The 16,113-nt window shown below is 44.5% G+C and overlaps 1 protein-coding gene across 1 annotated transcript; it reads right to left on the bottom strand.

Annotated features, from left to right (window-relative positions):
- Nucleotides 1–7,995: 7,995 nt before the first annotated feature.
- On the bottom strand, nt 7,996–9,214 carry LOC137889348 (olfactory receptor 11A1-like). Its single transcript, XM_068733209.1, has 2 exons — nt 9,207–9,214; nt 7,996–8,965 (listed from the first exon to the last, which is right to left on the bottom strand). Exons 1-2 carry the CDS (start codon nt 9,212–9,214, stop codon nt 7,996–7,998), a joined length of 978 nt encoding a protein of 325 aa, XP_068589310.1.
- Between the last annotated feature and the right edge of the window lie 6,899 nt (nt 9,215–16,113).

The following is a 16,113-nucleotide window of genomic DNA, read 5'->3' as shown; positions in this document are numbered from 1 at the left end:
GATTAATCCTTTTGTTTTAAAGTACTTCATCACGTTGCACAGGAACAAAAATAAGTATAATACTAATGTCACATTTTGTTTGTTGTAAGTGTACAACTAGTTAACATTTTGACATGTATGACAGAGTTTAGTTAAAGCACCAACAAACAGTCCACTTACTGTCAACAAACTAGTTTGGAATCTTTAGTGACAAACATCTCAAACTTAACACCACTCTCTTCTTTACAGTCAACATAAGCAAGAAGCTACAAACAGTTCATCTACTTGTGTGAAGGACTGACTGAGTCCCTCTTCACTGAGCTGTAACTCTGCTTCTTATAGACATGTCAAGTCAGACAGCAGCAGCAGAGCAACGTCAACATGAAAGGTTACAACATGTGATTCTCTAATTGATGATCGGTTGATGACTGGTATCTAGAAAATGTTCATTAAAAAGACATATATAAAGAAATAGTTAAAGATGGTGGAGGAACTAAAGATATGTCACTTTTTTGCCCCCTCAGGTACTCTGCTCGAGATCATATAAATAACAAAATATCAACATTAATAAGAAAATACAAAAAATACAATATATACACAACGTAAGAGAGAAGATTGTGTATGAGTATAAATTTGGAGCAATATTAAAGGGATGCAGGGGAATGGTGGCGGTACTCTGCCTGTCAAGAAGTCTAAAGTAGTGTTAAGTCCTTTGTGCGTGAGCTTGAGTCTGGTTTAGACGATGGTGTTGAGGCTGTTATCAATAAAACACATTCTCACTTAGTTCCCCTTCCTGTAGTCCAGATGGTTATGACTTCATCAGTTCATGTGTTGGAATGGAAGGCAAACTGATGAGGGTCTTGGAATCTGGGTAGCAAGGATCAGATGTGGTCCTTTACCAGCTGCTCAAGTGCATAACGACCACAGAGGTTAACACCTGTGGACGGTAGTCGTTCAGGTATGCTGGGCGAGCAACTCACTGCTGGAAGTGGGACTCTGGATAATAGTTAGGGCTGGCTCAGGTTTATAGTTAGGACTGACTCAGGTTTATAGTTACGGCTGGTTCAGGTTCATAGTTAAGGCTGGTTCAGGTTTATAGTTAGGGCTGGCTCAGGTTTATAGTTAGGGCTGGACTAGCCACTAGTTATGCTGCTATAAACCCAGACTTCTGGAAGACTTCATATGATACACTGATCTCTGTTGTGGAAATGTAGCATATTGTTCTTTTAGTTATAACTTGCATCGCTTTAAACCTGCATACATGCAGACCATCCGGACTCATTTAAACCCAAATAATAAATGTTACCATATCGAAGGTATTTTCATGTCTAACCCTCTTCCTGCAAAAACAATACCTAGTCTGGGAATATGGCCTCGGTTGGTGCATCGGCATATATACTTTGTTCATCTATTCCTTGTTGTTAGACCTCTGAACCATCTGTGGGGAAAGAGCTCTATCCATTCAGCTGAATTATTATTAGTGTCTGTTCAATAAATATATTTTTGATAGTTAAAGAGTTTTCTCATCTCAGTTATTTCTCACAGGGAGGTTGAAAAGATTTATTTCCACCACAATCTCCTCTCTCCTCCTCTTCCCCTCCAACTGTCACATTAATGCGCATTAATAACTTTGCTTCTTCCTCAGAGTCTTTTTCTCCTCACAGGTTTGTTGTTGTAACCTGTAAAGATTGTAAAGCCCTCTGAGAAAGTAGTCCTTTACATGTGTCAAGATGTCCTTCAGGAGGACGAGTGGTCCTTTACATGTCTCAAGATGTCCTTGAGGAGGACGAGTGGTCCTTTACATGTCTCAAGATGTCCTTGAGGAGGACGAGTGGTCCTTTACATGTGTCAAGATGTCCTTGTGTGATGTTGTGTTTAAATTTGACTTTAGAAGAGTTTGATTGACTGTTTCATGCCTTGTATTATTTCCTGTAACACTACCAGAATAATGCACCGTCATCATTATTAAATAACAAAAGTTCACAGTGTTTAATGTAAAACTGCTTTGTCACTTTTCATGACAGTCGTTTGAACCGTGAACCTTCTGCTTCCTGTTTCCGTCTTTTAAAACAAACAAACATCTAAAGTGATGAATAAAAACTTTGGTAAAACTGAGATCATTCTTAGCTGAAGTTAAACTCCACAGAGGCTGCTGCTGTTTGGAAAGTTACATCACGGTCACTTCAGCCTGTCAACATGTTTGTCTCTGAGGCTTCTTCACAGTAGCCACAGTTTCCACTAATTCCCTCTGAAGCAAATTAGTCAGAGCTGTTAACCAGTGAGACCTCAGCATTTGTTTCACTGGTCCACAGGGTCCGATAATGACCTCCCCTCAGACCGTTCTGAGACAACAGATACCCAATGATGATGTCAACAGAAAACTCCTAAAGAAGTTCTACACCGAAGTTTTCTAAAGCATTCATGGAGAGTTTTTAGTTGTCTTTCATTTCTACAAATGTCTCAGTCCAAACCGACTCGTCTGTGATCAGCTGGTTTCTGTCCGAGCCCAACCCGACCCATGGCAGTGGGTACGCATAATACGCATCATATGTAAAAGTCTGTTGTTACACTCTGTTGTAAAGTGTAGATCATCCACAAGATTTGATCAGGTTAACTGAACAGTAACAACAAATAAATGGAAGCCTCTGACTCCACTAGTGTCGACAGTAATGATGTCTGCTGTTAACGTGTATGAAAATTACATTATATTACATTTACTGAGCTTTTATCCAAAGTGACTTCCAATAAGTGCATTTAACTACCAGCTATCAAATTCAACTTCAGTGCTCCAAGTGCTACATTTAGAATCACTATGTTTTTTACGGGCCAACGTTCGGTCTGAATAGATGAGTTTAGTTTCTGTCCTGATGTCAATAGGGAGCTGATTCCACCTTTGTGGAGCCAGAACAACAAACTGTTGTGATTTTGTTGAGCGGTAGCTGGAGTGTTGGAATAGCAAGCAGTAGCAAATGGGCAAATTAAAAACAAAGCTGCAAAGAAATAAGGTATATTTCCTAAAACTAAACTTGTGACTCTGACACTTGCAGTATTTACATTTTCAATTAAATTCAATTCAATCCAATTTATTTATTTATTTTTATTTTGTATAGCACAAATTCACAAATTTGCTTTACAATCTGTACACATACGACATTCTCTGATCTTTGACCCTCACATCAGAACAGGAAAAACTCCCCCAAAAAAACCTTGAATGGGGAGATTAAAAGAAAGAAACCTTAGAGAGCAACAGAGGAGGATCCTCTATCAGGATGAAGTGTGTACAGAATGAAAAACATAACAGAGGTACAACACATTCAATGCATATGCATATTCATATAATGAGAGTAGTAAGCATAATAATGATGGAAACATTACGATTACTAATAACAGCAGAAGTGGATATATTAGAAAAACAATAACAAAAGCAGTAATGGTATCGGCAATAGTAATAGAAATGTGATTAATAATAATAATGAAAGTAGCGTTTGGTGTCGGGCACGACCACAATCCAGATCGGTAATAGCAATGCAACTACTAGTAAAAATGGTAGTAGCAGTGGGTGTCAGAGAGGACCAGGGTCCAGATAAAACCATGATCCATGGAAACCTGTGAGGAGAGAAAACACAAAGACTCTGAGGAAGAGGCAAAGTTAGTAATGAGAATTAATGGGACATGAATTCATAGAGAGGAGCTCACTGTATCCTAGGAAGTCCTCCAGCAGTCTAGGCCTATAGCAGCTTATCTAGGGGCTGGTCCAAGGCAAACCTGAACCAGCCCTAACTATAAACTTGAGCCGGTCCTAACTATAAACTTGAGCCGGCCCTAACTATAAACTTGAACCGGCCCTAACTATAAACCTGAGCAAGCCCTAAATATAGACCTGAACCATCCCTAACTATAAAACTGAACCAGCCGTAACTATAAACCTGATCCAGCCTTACCTTAAAGGTAATGAAATGGAACCTTGTCATATTCAAAGAGGGGCATGTGAACATTAAATGCCTAACATTTGGTGCTCGTTGCTGCAAGTTAAGGTCCCCAAAAACAGGCCCAAAGGGCTTAATTGGTGCCATATTCCCTTATATTTGTTAATTCTTTGAGCTATGAAAAAAATTACATGATCTCTCAAATATTGGTCCAAGAGACCCCAGTTTTTCAACAGACTTGTTGCACGGGCCCTACAATAAGGTCACGTGACCAAATCCCTCTAAATATTCTAGAATTTTTTTTGCCTGGATCAAACTCAGAGAACAGCATGGTGTCAAGATCGATAAGTCTGACACCCTGGAAAAAGTTGGTCAGATTGGAGCAACTTTTTTTTCTAAACGTGTTGGAGCCCTGCCTTTTTAATATGTTGTAGCCACGCCCAAAAGGGGAACATTCATGTTAGATGGCACTCTCTAGCACGTAGCATGCCTGCGCAGGAGGAGGGACAGTTGGACTACATTTGAATGGTAGTTTTTATCGGATAAATTTAATAAAAAACAATACCCCAAAAGTCTTTCCTTCAAACAGTTATAACTTCTCAGAACATGGTTGAAAATGCTTGGAAATTGCATGAAACATTCAATTTGAGGACTTGAATGAGCACCTATTTCAGCAAGTCTGCAGACTTTCTGGAAAGCTATCTTCTTCTAACAACATGCTAATGACTTGAAACTACTTCAACCTTGAAGAGCGTCCCCTTGTGTCCACCATATGTCAATTTAATGTGTTTTTATAGGATCCAAGTACTGAATCTGGAGTAACCTTTCAAAAAAGGCCCGTTCCCTTATATCCTAAAACGGCTGTTTCGACTAAATTTGTATGGGCCGGTCATATAGGACAATAGTCCTGCTCCTTCAAATGGCCAGAACTTCTCAGAACATTGCTGAAACTGCTTGTAAATGATATGAAACCTTCTCGTTGATGACTTGAATAAGCCCATTAAGCAGCAAGTCTGCACACCCTTGTGAAAGCTATCTTTCTCCAGGAACTTGCTATTGAGCTGAAACCAAGTGATTCTTAAAGACGTCTGTTGTCCACTATTTTTGATGGAAAATCAGTTACATGGGAAATCAGGTCCAAAAGGCAGTGGCACACTTGGGAGAGTTGACCCTGTTCCATTTTTAATTTGGCCTTTTTGGAAGTATTTGGTACATCAACTGACATGTCCAAGGTGGAACTAGGCATTGTACAGTGATAACTGACACATTTCCATGTTTTCCAATGAAAGTTATAGCCAGAATGCATAACCCACCCATTTCCAAGGTTTCCAATGAAAGTCATACTTAAAAACCACAATAGCACCCATTCGGCACTTAGTCCAATCTTTTCCTATGTTTCCAATGAAAGTCGTACTTTAAACCATAAAAAGACCCATCCGACCTTTCGGCAATAGCCCCCTCTATAGGATTTGGTAATTGTGTACACATTTTGCCCCAAAGTCCTTATTTGGTCGCATCGGAACAATAGGATGTCTTCCGTCCGGCCACATCATTTCCATCGTGTCCAAATTCTGACATGGCCCACCAACGGCCCATGCAAAAGTTGGGACAAAACCCAGACGTTCCTATATACCTGAGAAAGCCCTAATTATAAACCTGAGCCAGCCCTAAATATATATACCTGAGTCTGCCCTAACTATAAACCTGAACCAGTCCTAACTATAAATCTGAGCCAGCCCTAACTATAAACCTGAGCCAGCCCTCACTATAAACCTGAACTAATCCTAACTATAAACCTGAACCAGCCCTAACTATATACCTGAACCAGCCTGAACTATAAACCTGAGAAAGCCCTAACTATATACCTGAACCAGACCGAACTATAAACCTGAACAAGCCCTAACTATAAACCTGAACTAATCCTAACTATAAACCTGAACCAGCCTGAACTATAAACCTGAGAAAGCCCTAACTATAAACCTGAACCAGCCTGAACTATAAACCTGAACCAGCCCTAACTATAAACCTGAACCAGCCTGAACTATAAACCTGAACCAGCCCTAACTATAAACCTGAACCAGCCCTAACTATAAACCTGAACCAGCCTGAACTATAAACCTGAGAAAGCCCTAACTATATACCTGAACCAGACCGAACTATAAACCTGAACAAGCCCTAACTATAAACCTGAACTAATCCTAACTATAAACCTGAACCAGCCTGAACTATAAACCTGAGAAAGCCCTAACTATAAACCTGAACCAGCCTGAACTATAAACCTGAACCAGCCCTAACTATAAACCTGAACCAGCCTGAACTATAAACCTGAACCAGCCCTAACTATAAACCTGAACCAGCCTGAACTATAAACCTGAGAAAGCCCTAACTATATACCTGAACCAGACCGAACTATAAACCTGAACAAGCCCGAACTATACACCTGAACTAATCCTAACTATCAACCTGAACTAATCCTAACTTTAAACCTGAGCCAGTCCTAACTATACACCTGAACCAGCCCTAACTATAAACCTGAGCCAGCCCTAACTATAAACCTGAACCAGCCCTAACTATAAACCTGAGCCAGCCCTAACTATAAACCTGAACCAGCCCTAACTATAAACCTGAGCCAGCCCTAACTATAAACCTGAACCAGCCCTAACTATAAACCTGAGCCAGCCCTAACTATACACCTGAACCAGCCCTAACTATAAACCTGCGTTATCAAAGAGGAAAGTCTTAAGTCTACTCTTACATTTGACGAGGGTGTCTGACCCCAGACTGAAACGGGAAGCTGGTTCCACAGAAGAGGAGCTTGATAACTGAAGGCTCTGGCTCCCATCCTACTTTTTAAGACTCTAGGAACCACAAGTAACCCTGAATTTAGGGAACGCAGCTCTCTAGTAGGTTTGTCACGAATTCCCCTTCATATTAGTTTGTTTTCATCCTGTCTGCTTGTTTAATTAACTCTCCTGTCATTTCAGATCCTACCATTCACACCCAATCACCTCTCATTCCCCTCACCTGGTCCTCCACACCCCATCTCACCTGCAGCCCATTCCCTCATTAGCCCTCACTATTTAAGTCCCCTCACTTGCACTTGTTCCCTGCCAGATTGTCTTGTGTGCTATTGCCAAGCTCTCCAGCGTACCTTAGATATCGTTCCTGATCAGTCTGTTCCGACCCTGTCTGCCTGTTATTCAACCTTGGATTTTTGCCTGCCCCTTATTGGATTTGTTTGCCTGTTTGACGGACCTCCCGGTTTTGACCCTGCCTGAATACTAAATAAAAAGAACTTTACTTGTATTTTGTCTCTGAGTTGTGCTTTTGGGTTCTAGTACCTGTAATCCTTACAAGTGTAGTATGGTACTATAAGCTCTTTTTAAATTCTATTCAAGATTTTACAGGGAGCCAGTGCAGAGAAGCTCATACAGGAGTAATATGATCTCTTTTCTTAGTTCTTGTTAGGAGACGAGCTGCAGCATTCTGGATCAACTGGAGAGATTTAAGAGACTTATTAGAGCAGCCTGACAATAAGGAATTGCAGTAATCTAGTCTAGAGGTAGTACATGCATGAACTAATTTCTCTGCATCGCTTTGAGGCAGGATGTGCCTAATTTTTGAAATGTTGAAATGGGGTTATTTCTTTCTGCATATTGTCTACAAAGCCCATGTGCAGGGCCAAACCAACAATGTGTTGTTGAATCTACTAGAGCAAATAAAACATAATTTGCAGATGTGTCGGGTTCCAAGGCCGGTTAAGTTGGAGCATGACATTAAAAGTCAAATGACTGGACCACGGCATGAGGCAAGACCAGGGTCCAGATAAAACCACGATCCACGGAAACCTGCGAGGCGAGAAAGCACAAAGACTCCGGGGAAGAAGCAGAGTCAGTAATGGTATCGATATCGCTGGGGTTATTTTTTTCTACTTATTGTCTACAAAGCCCAAGTGCAGTAAATATAGAAAAAACTTCAACTAAAAATGGAAAAGGTTTAACACACACACACACACACACGCACGCACGCACGCACGCACGCACACACACACAGTAGTCAGCCAAAGACTTACATTTATTGTTTTCTCTTGTTACTCAAGCTGAACAAATCTGCCACATGGTCTACACTTCCTAACTGAACTTAAAAGGAGACTTTTACACATGCTACGTATTTTGGACATGTTCAGTCCGTACATTACAGGACTGAAGAGCGGTTGACATGTCAGCCAGTACAATGATAAAAAGATGCGCACTATATTAGGTAAATTTTTCGTATCAAATCTGCTCTGTAATATTTCAAAGCAAACACCAAAGGAGAAGTTGAGCAGAGAAGCGAGGTGAGGTGTGCAGGTACTGACAGCTTTCTGTCTGCTCTGTTTACAACCAGAGAAACAAACTCTGAGGATCCTCATGTAGGAGAAAGAGACTAGAGATACCGGGACAAAGACTGTGAGAGAAGCAGCAATGAGTTCAAAGATATTATTTACTGTGGTGTCAAAGCAAGCCAGTTTTATGATGGAGTAGTTGTCACAGTACACTCTGTTAATCATGTTCCCACACAGCTGTAAAGAAACACTCAAGCAAGTTGTAACAAGAACAACAAAAAAAGGAGGAACCCATATAACAACAACAAGCCTGACTGCCTTATTAAATGTCATACGTGTGTTATAATGTAGAGGATGACAAATAGCAAGATATCGATCATAAGCCATGACGGCTAAGTTATAAAACTGTACATTGCCATATGTATACAAACAGAAAATTTGCAAGAAACAAAATGGAGCAGAAACAGTGTGAATGTCAGAGAGGATCTGAACCAGAAGGAATGGAAACAACCCTGTACTACCATACAGTTCATTTACAAACAGGCTGCAGAGAAAAAGGTACATAGGTTCATGTAAGCTTCTGTTCATACAGATAACCACAATCAGCAGAAGATTAGAACAAACAATTAAAACATACAAAGACATAATAATAATAAAGTATAAACATTTGAGAACCCCAGTGTCAAAGTAGGCACTTAATGTGAAATACAAAACTTGTGTAGAGTTCATCATCATCCTCGTCTTTGATTGTAAAGTAGTCAATAATCCTGTTAAAAATAAATTACTTTGTCTTTCAGATTTGGAAAAGTTGAACTTTTCTTTTGGATGCAATGTTCAACAAACATAAAACAGAAACAGCTAATTTGTTCACTCACACATTTAAATAACTCATTGTTACATTTTGTCATGAATTCACAAGTTTAAAATATGGTTATTACTTACTGTCAGAAATGTATTGTAGAAAACACAGTCATAACATAACCATTGCCTTATTTACAGTCGACCTAAAGCTCAGGCTAGAAATGACAGAAGAGTTCAAGTCATTGTGTGAGTCTTGGCTTTCAGTCCCTCCTAACTGAGCTGAAACTCTGAATCTCCCTCTTTCAAACTTTTACAATAGTGAACGCCCACAGCAGCTGACTGGCCTCATTCTCAAAGGGCCCATGGTTGTTGCTGTTTACTGATTGATGTCAAAAAGAAGCTAAAAGGAAATTGATATCAAAATGAACACCTACTTGTTGCAGTGAAACGTTTAAGAAATGACCATTTGTATATCAATGATTCACCCCGCGTTAACTTGAATGAAGGACACCTTGAAGGGCTCCTGATGGGGGGTGTTGACCTCCCCTTGTCAAGGCGGTTGACTCCAGCCTAACTTACCAATTCCAAACGTGGGGTTGCAGAGGACCAGCTGTCCTGTAGGGTAGATCTGCAAACCACTGAACGAGTCCAGATCACGTTGCCTCTCCTGACCCTCAATTCAGGTGCAGGCACAGGGAAGGAATCCACCCGTGGCTGAGTTACATTACATTACAGTCATTTAGCAGACGCTTTTATCCAAAGCGACTTACAATAGTTACGGCTGGTTCAGGTTCATAGTTAGGGCTGGCTCAGGTTTATAGTTAGTGTCACAACTTCAGCCAGGCTTTAGTTTTTCATTTGTCTGTCTCCTGTTTTGCCACACTAACTCATGTCATTTCAGAATCTGCCACTCCCCCCCGCTCTGCACTAATTGCTGATTTCATTTCACCTGGCCTGCCCCACCTCCATACTCACCTGCTCCTCATCAGCAATCAGCCCCTCAGTGTATATGTACCGGTCCATTTCCCTCAGTTCTCTGCCAGATTGTCTAGTGTGTTTCCCTTGCTATCCAGCAACCTGTCATTCCGATTCTGATCCTGATTATTTGTGTATTGACCTACCTTTTTGGACTTTGGACCTTCCCTTTTGCCTGCTCCCACTGGATTTGTTTGCCACGCGGGTTACTACCTGGTTTGACATCTGCTGGTTATTAAACCCGGTTTCTACACCTGAACTGTTTTCTGTGTCGTGCTATTGGGTTCTTGTCTGTCGTTTTGTGATACCTGACAGTACAATCTGGCCAAAAATGAACCCAGCCGACATGGAGAAAATAAGGCAGGAAATGGCAGCACAAGCTGCCGCCCTACACCATCATGAGAAGCAATTCACCACTATGGCGACGGCTCTCCAGGAGACTTCTGCACGCCACAACCAACATTTGGAGGCTCTGAGCAATCAGCTTCAGCAGCTCATACAGCCCAGACAAACGCCAGCGGTTTCACCACCCACCAGTCCTTCTGTTCCCACTGTTCTGGGTCCAGAACCCCGCTTAAGTGCTCTGGAGCGCTTTTCTGGAGCTCCAGGTACCTGCCGCTCTTTTCTGACTTTGTGCAAATTGACTTTTGAACTTCAGCCTCTCACATATCCCACTGAGAGGTCAAGAGTGGCTTTCATGATCACCCAGCTTACTGGGCGGGCTCGGGACTGGGGCACCGCTGAGTGGGAGAAGCAGTCGGCTTTCTGTTCTTCTGTGACTGCCTTCTCTGAGGGTCTTCGGAAGGTGTTCGATCATGCTACCCCTGGTCGAGAGGCTGCTCGTGGACTGTTAAACCTGGTTCAGGGGAACCGGAGAGTGACTGATTATTCCATTGAGTTCCGGACACTTTCTGCGGAGAGTGACTGGAACGCTTCCTCCCTGACTGACGCTTTCTACAACAGCCTTTCTGATGGCATCAAGGATGAGCTGGCGGCTCGGGATCCTCCGACTGATTTGGACACGCTCGTCGCCACGGCCATCCGCATTGACGGGCGTCTCCAAGAAAGGAGACGAGAGAGAGCGCTGATCAGTACTCCCCGGAGCCTTCCACGTCCTCCATCGTCGCCTCCCACTTCAATGTTTTCTCCTCCCGCCGGTGCCTCTGGAGACCCGGTTGAACCCATGCAACTTGGCCGGACTAGGCTGTCAGCGGCTGAACGACAGCGGCGCCAAAGGGAGAACTGCTGCATGTACTGTGGGCAGGGAGGCCATTATGTGTCTTCCTGTCCTGTAAAAGACAGGGCTCACCAGGAATCCAGAGGGCGCTGGTGAGCCATATCATGAACTCTGAAATGCCCTCTCGTCCACTACTTCACGCCCAGCTCAACTGTAATGGACAATCACACGCTGTCTCTGTCCTCATTGACTCCGGGGCCGATGCCAACCTTCTGGATCGTGGTCTTGCCATGCAACTGGGTATTAACCAGGAACCCTTGGTCGAGCCCATCAAGGCGACTGCTCTGGATGGGCGCCTCCTCTGCACAGTAACCCACCGCACTGTTCCTCTTCATCTGGGCATATCGGGTAACCACACTGAATCACTTACCTTTCACCTGATAAATACTCCTCAGCACCCAATCATCCTGGGGTTTCCTTGGTTAATAAAACATAATCCACATATTGACTGGGGGACTGGTTCCATTCTACAATGGAGTGAACATTGTCATGCGGTCTGTCTGAAATCTGCTTTGCTACCTGCCTTCAACACCTCTTCCTCTAATGAGCTCCCAGATCTCTCAGGTGTCCCATCCGAGTACTATGACTTAAGGGAGGTGTTCAACAAAGTACGGGCCACATCGCTTCCCCCACACCGCCCGTACGATTGTGCCATTGACCTCCTCCCTGGCTCATCACCGCCAAGGGGGAGACTCTTTTCTCTGTCAGCCCCTGAAACCAAGGCCATGGACGACTACATTAACAACTCACTGGCAGCAGGCATCATCCGTCCCTCTTCATCCCCTGCTGGAGCCGGATTTTTCTTTGTGGATAAGAAGGACAAATCCCTCCGACCCTGCATCGATTACCGCGGTCTGAATGATGTCACCATTAAAAACCGGTACCCCCTCCCACTCATCTCTTCTGCATTTGAACTGTTACAAGGGTCTTCTGTGTTTACCAAGCTTGATCTCAGGAATGCCTATCACCTTGTTCGCATCCGGGAGGGGGATGAGTGGAAGACGGCGTTCAACACCCCTAGAGGCCACTATGAGTACCTGGTTATGCCTTTCGGACTCACTAATGCGCCTGCAATATTCCAAGCCTTAGTGAACGATGTGCTCCGGGATTTTCTCAATGTGTTTGTGTTTGTATATCTTGACGATATCCTCATCTTTTCAAAGACTGAACGGGAACATGTGCAGCATGTCCGCAGTGTTCTCCAGAGACTCCTAGAGAACCAGCTGTTTGTGAAAGTGGAGAAGTCTGAGTTCCATGCCACTGAGGTGTCGTTCCTGGGATACAACATTTCAGTTGGACGTATTCATATGGATCCCACCAAGGTTAAAGCAGTGGCGGATTGGCCGGTTCCCACCACTCGGAAGAAGCTTCAACAGTTCCTTGGGTTTGCCAATTTCTATCGTAGGTTTATCCGCAACTATAGTTCTGTGGCAGCTCCCCTGACAGCCCTCACCTCCCAGAAGATAGCCTTCCAATGGTCCCCTGCTGCAGAAAGGAGGTTCAAGGAGTTAAAATCACGGTTCTCTTCTGCTGCCATTCTCATCTTTCCAGATCCTGAACACCAGTTTGTTGTGGAAGTGGATGCGTCAGACTCTGGGGTGGGGGCAGTCCTGTCTCAGCGGTCAGCTGAGGACCAAAAGTTACACCCATGTGCTTTTTTCTCCCGCAAGTTGTCCCCAGCAGAAAGGAATTACGACGTCGGAAACCGGGAGTTACTGGCTGTCAAACTGGCTCTCGAGGAGTGGAGGCACTGGTTGGAGGGGGCAAAGCATCCGTTTGTGGTGTGGACAGACCACAAAAACCTGGAGTACATCCGGTCAGCCAAACGGTTGAACTCCCGTCAGGCCAGATGGGCATTATTCTTTAATCGTTTTGATTTTACCCTGTCTTATCGCCCAGGTACAAGGAACGTCAAACCAGATGCCCTGTCCCGTCAGTTCCAGTCAGACAACTGTCCCACACAGCCTGAGAGTATCCTCCCCACTAAGGTGGTCATCGGCGCAGTTACCTGGGACATTGTGGACAAGGTAAAACAGTCCCAGGCCGACCACCCGGCTCCCAGTGCCTGCCCTGATGATCGTCTGTATGTGCCTGTGAGTCTCCGCTCTCAGGTCCTCCAGTGGGGACATTCTTCTCGCCTTGCCTGTCACCCAGGGGTTAGGCGCACCCTAGCTCTGCTAAAGCAACGTTTCTGGTGGGCTTCCATTGACGAGGACGCCAAGGAGTTTATCGCCGCTTGCCAGATTTGTGCTCAGCACAAGACTGCTCGCCATGCCCCTTCTGGTCTTCTTCAGCCACTGCCTATTCCTCATCGTCCATGGTCCCATGTCTCACTTGACTTTGTCACCGGACTGCCTCCCTCAGAGGGTAACACCACCATTCTGACTATTGTGGACAGATTTTCTAAGTCTGCTCAGTTTGTTCCGTTGCCTAAATTACCATCTGCCAAAGAAACAGCTGAACTTATGTTACATCATGTTTTCCGTCTGCACGGCCTCCCCTGTGATATTGTCTCAGACCGGGGGCCACAGTTCACTTCTCGTTTCTGGACAGAGTTTTGCCAGTTGTTGGGGGCCACGGTCAGCCTATCCTCTGGGTTCCATCCTCAATCCAACGGACAGACGGAACGGATGAACCAGGAAATGGAGACTGCCTTGCGTTGCATTGCATCCCAGACACCAACCTCCTGGTCCAAACAGCTTCTGTGGGTGGAGTATGCTCACAATACGCTTCCAAGCTCAGCAACAGGGCTTTCTCCTTTCCAGTGCTCTCGGGGATATCAACCTCCACTGTTCCCGGAGCAGGAGCGAGAGGCCAGGGTCCCATCTGTCCAGGCGTTCATCCAGCGCTGTCGGCGCACCTGGTGGCGGGCCCGTTCTGCTCTCCTGCGTTCGTCCAACCGGTACCAGAGAAATGCCAACCGCCGTCGGATCCCTGCACCCTGCTACACTCCTGGTCAGAAGGTTTGGCTGTCCACACATGACCTCCCACTCCGGGTAGAGTCTAGGAAGTTGGCCCCAAGGTTTGTGGGCCCGTTCTCCATCACTAAGGTCATCAACCCTGCTGCAGTCCGTCTCCGCCTTCCTCGCTCCATGAGAATTCATCCCACCTTTCATGTCTCCAAGATCAAACCCGTAAAGGAGAGCCAGCTCCAGCCCTCCTCCAGACCCCCGCCACCCCCCCGGCTCATTGACGGGGGTCCTGCTTACTCTGTCCATCGTCTCATCAAGTCACGACCGCGGGGAAGGGGTTTTCAATACCTGGTCGATTGGGAGGGTTATGGCCCTGAGGAGCGCTCATGGGTTCCAGCTCGTAACATCTTGGACCCTGACCTCATCTCAGCTTTCCATAGGGACCATCCTGACCAGCCCGGTGGGACGTCAGGAGCCGTCCCTAGAAGGGGGGGTTCTGTCACAACTTCAGCCAGGCTTTAGTTTTTCATTTGTCTGTCTCCTGTTTTGCCACACTAACTCATGTCATTTCAGAATCTGCCACTCCCCCCCGCTCTGCACTAATTGCTGATTTCATTTCACCTGGCCTGCCCCACCTCCATACTCACCTGCTCCTCATCAGCAATCAGCCCCTCAGTGTATATGTACCGGCCCATTTCCCTCAGTTCTCTGCCAGATTGTCTAGTGTGTTTCCCTTGCTATCCAGCAACCTGTCATTCCGATTCTGATCCTGATTATTTGTGTATTGACCTACCTTTTTGGACTTTGGACCTTCCCTTTTGCCTGCTCCCACTGGATTTGTTTGCCACGCGGGTTACTACCTGGTTTGACATCTGCTGGTTATTAAACCCGGTTTCTACACCTGAACTGTTTTCTGTGTCGTGCTATTGGGTTCTTGTCTGTCGTTTTGTGATACCTGACAGTTAGGGCTGGTTTAGGTTCATAGTTTTAAGGCTGTCTCAGTTTTATAGTTAGGGCTGGCTCAGGTTTATAGTTAGGGCTGGTTTAGATTCATAGTTTTAAGGCTGTCTCAGGTTTATAGTTATGGCTGGACTAGCCCCTAGTTATGCTGCTAGATGTCCTTCAGGAGGACGAGTGGTCCTTTACATGTCTCAAGATGTCCTTGAGGAGGACAAGTGGTCCTTTACATGTCTCAAGATGTCCTTGAGGAGGACAAGTGGTCCTTTACATGTCTCAAGATGTCCTTCAGGAGGACGAGTGGTCCTTTACATGTCTCAAGATGTCCTTGAGGAGGACGAGTGGTCCTTTACATGTCTCAAGATGTCCTTCAGGAGGACGAGTGGTCCTTTACATGTCTCAAGATGTCCTTGAGGAGGACGAGTGGTCCTTTACATGTGTCAAGATGTCCTTGTGTGATGTTGTGTTTAAATTTGACTTTAGAAGAGTTTGATTGACTGTTTCATGCCTTGTATTATTTCCTGTAACACTACCAGAATAATGCACCGTCATCATTATTAAATAACAAAAGTTCAGTGTTTAATGTAAAACTGCTTTGTCACTTTTCATGACAGTCGTTTGAACCGTGAACCTTCTGCCTCCTGTTTCCGTATTTTAAAACAAACAAACATCTAAAGTGATGAATAAAAACTTTGGTAAAACTGAGATCATTCTTAGCTGAAGTTAAATTCCACAGAGGCTGCTGCTGTTTGGAAAGTTACATCACGGTCACTTCAGCCTGTCAACATGTTTGTCTCTGAGGCTTCTTCACAGTAGCCACAGTTTCCACTAATTCCCTCTGAAGCAAATTAGTCAGAGCTGTTAACCAGTGAGACCTCAGCATTTGTTTCACTGGTCCACAGGGTCCGATAATGACCTCCCCTCAGACCGTTCTGAGACAACAGATACCCAACGATGATATCAACAGAAAACTCCTAAAGAAGTTCTACACCAAAGTTTTCT

This window comes from Cebidichthys violaceus, unplaced genomic scaffold (genome assembly GCF_023349555.1).
Source record: "Cebidichthys violaceus isolate CVI_PGR_0920_01 unplaced genomic scaffold, fCebVio1.0.p SCAF_1, whole genome shotgun sequence".
Taxonomy (NCBI): Eukaryota; Metazoa; Chordata; class Actinopteri; order Perciformes; family Stichaeidae; genus Cebidichthys; species Cebidichthys violaceus.
This window is presented reverse-complemented; position numbering and strand designations above follow the sequence as displayed.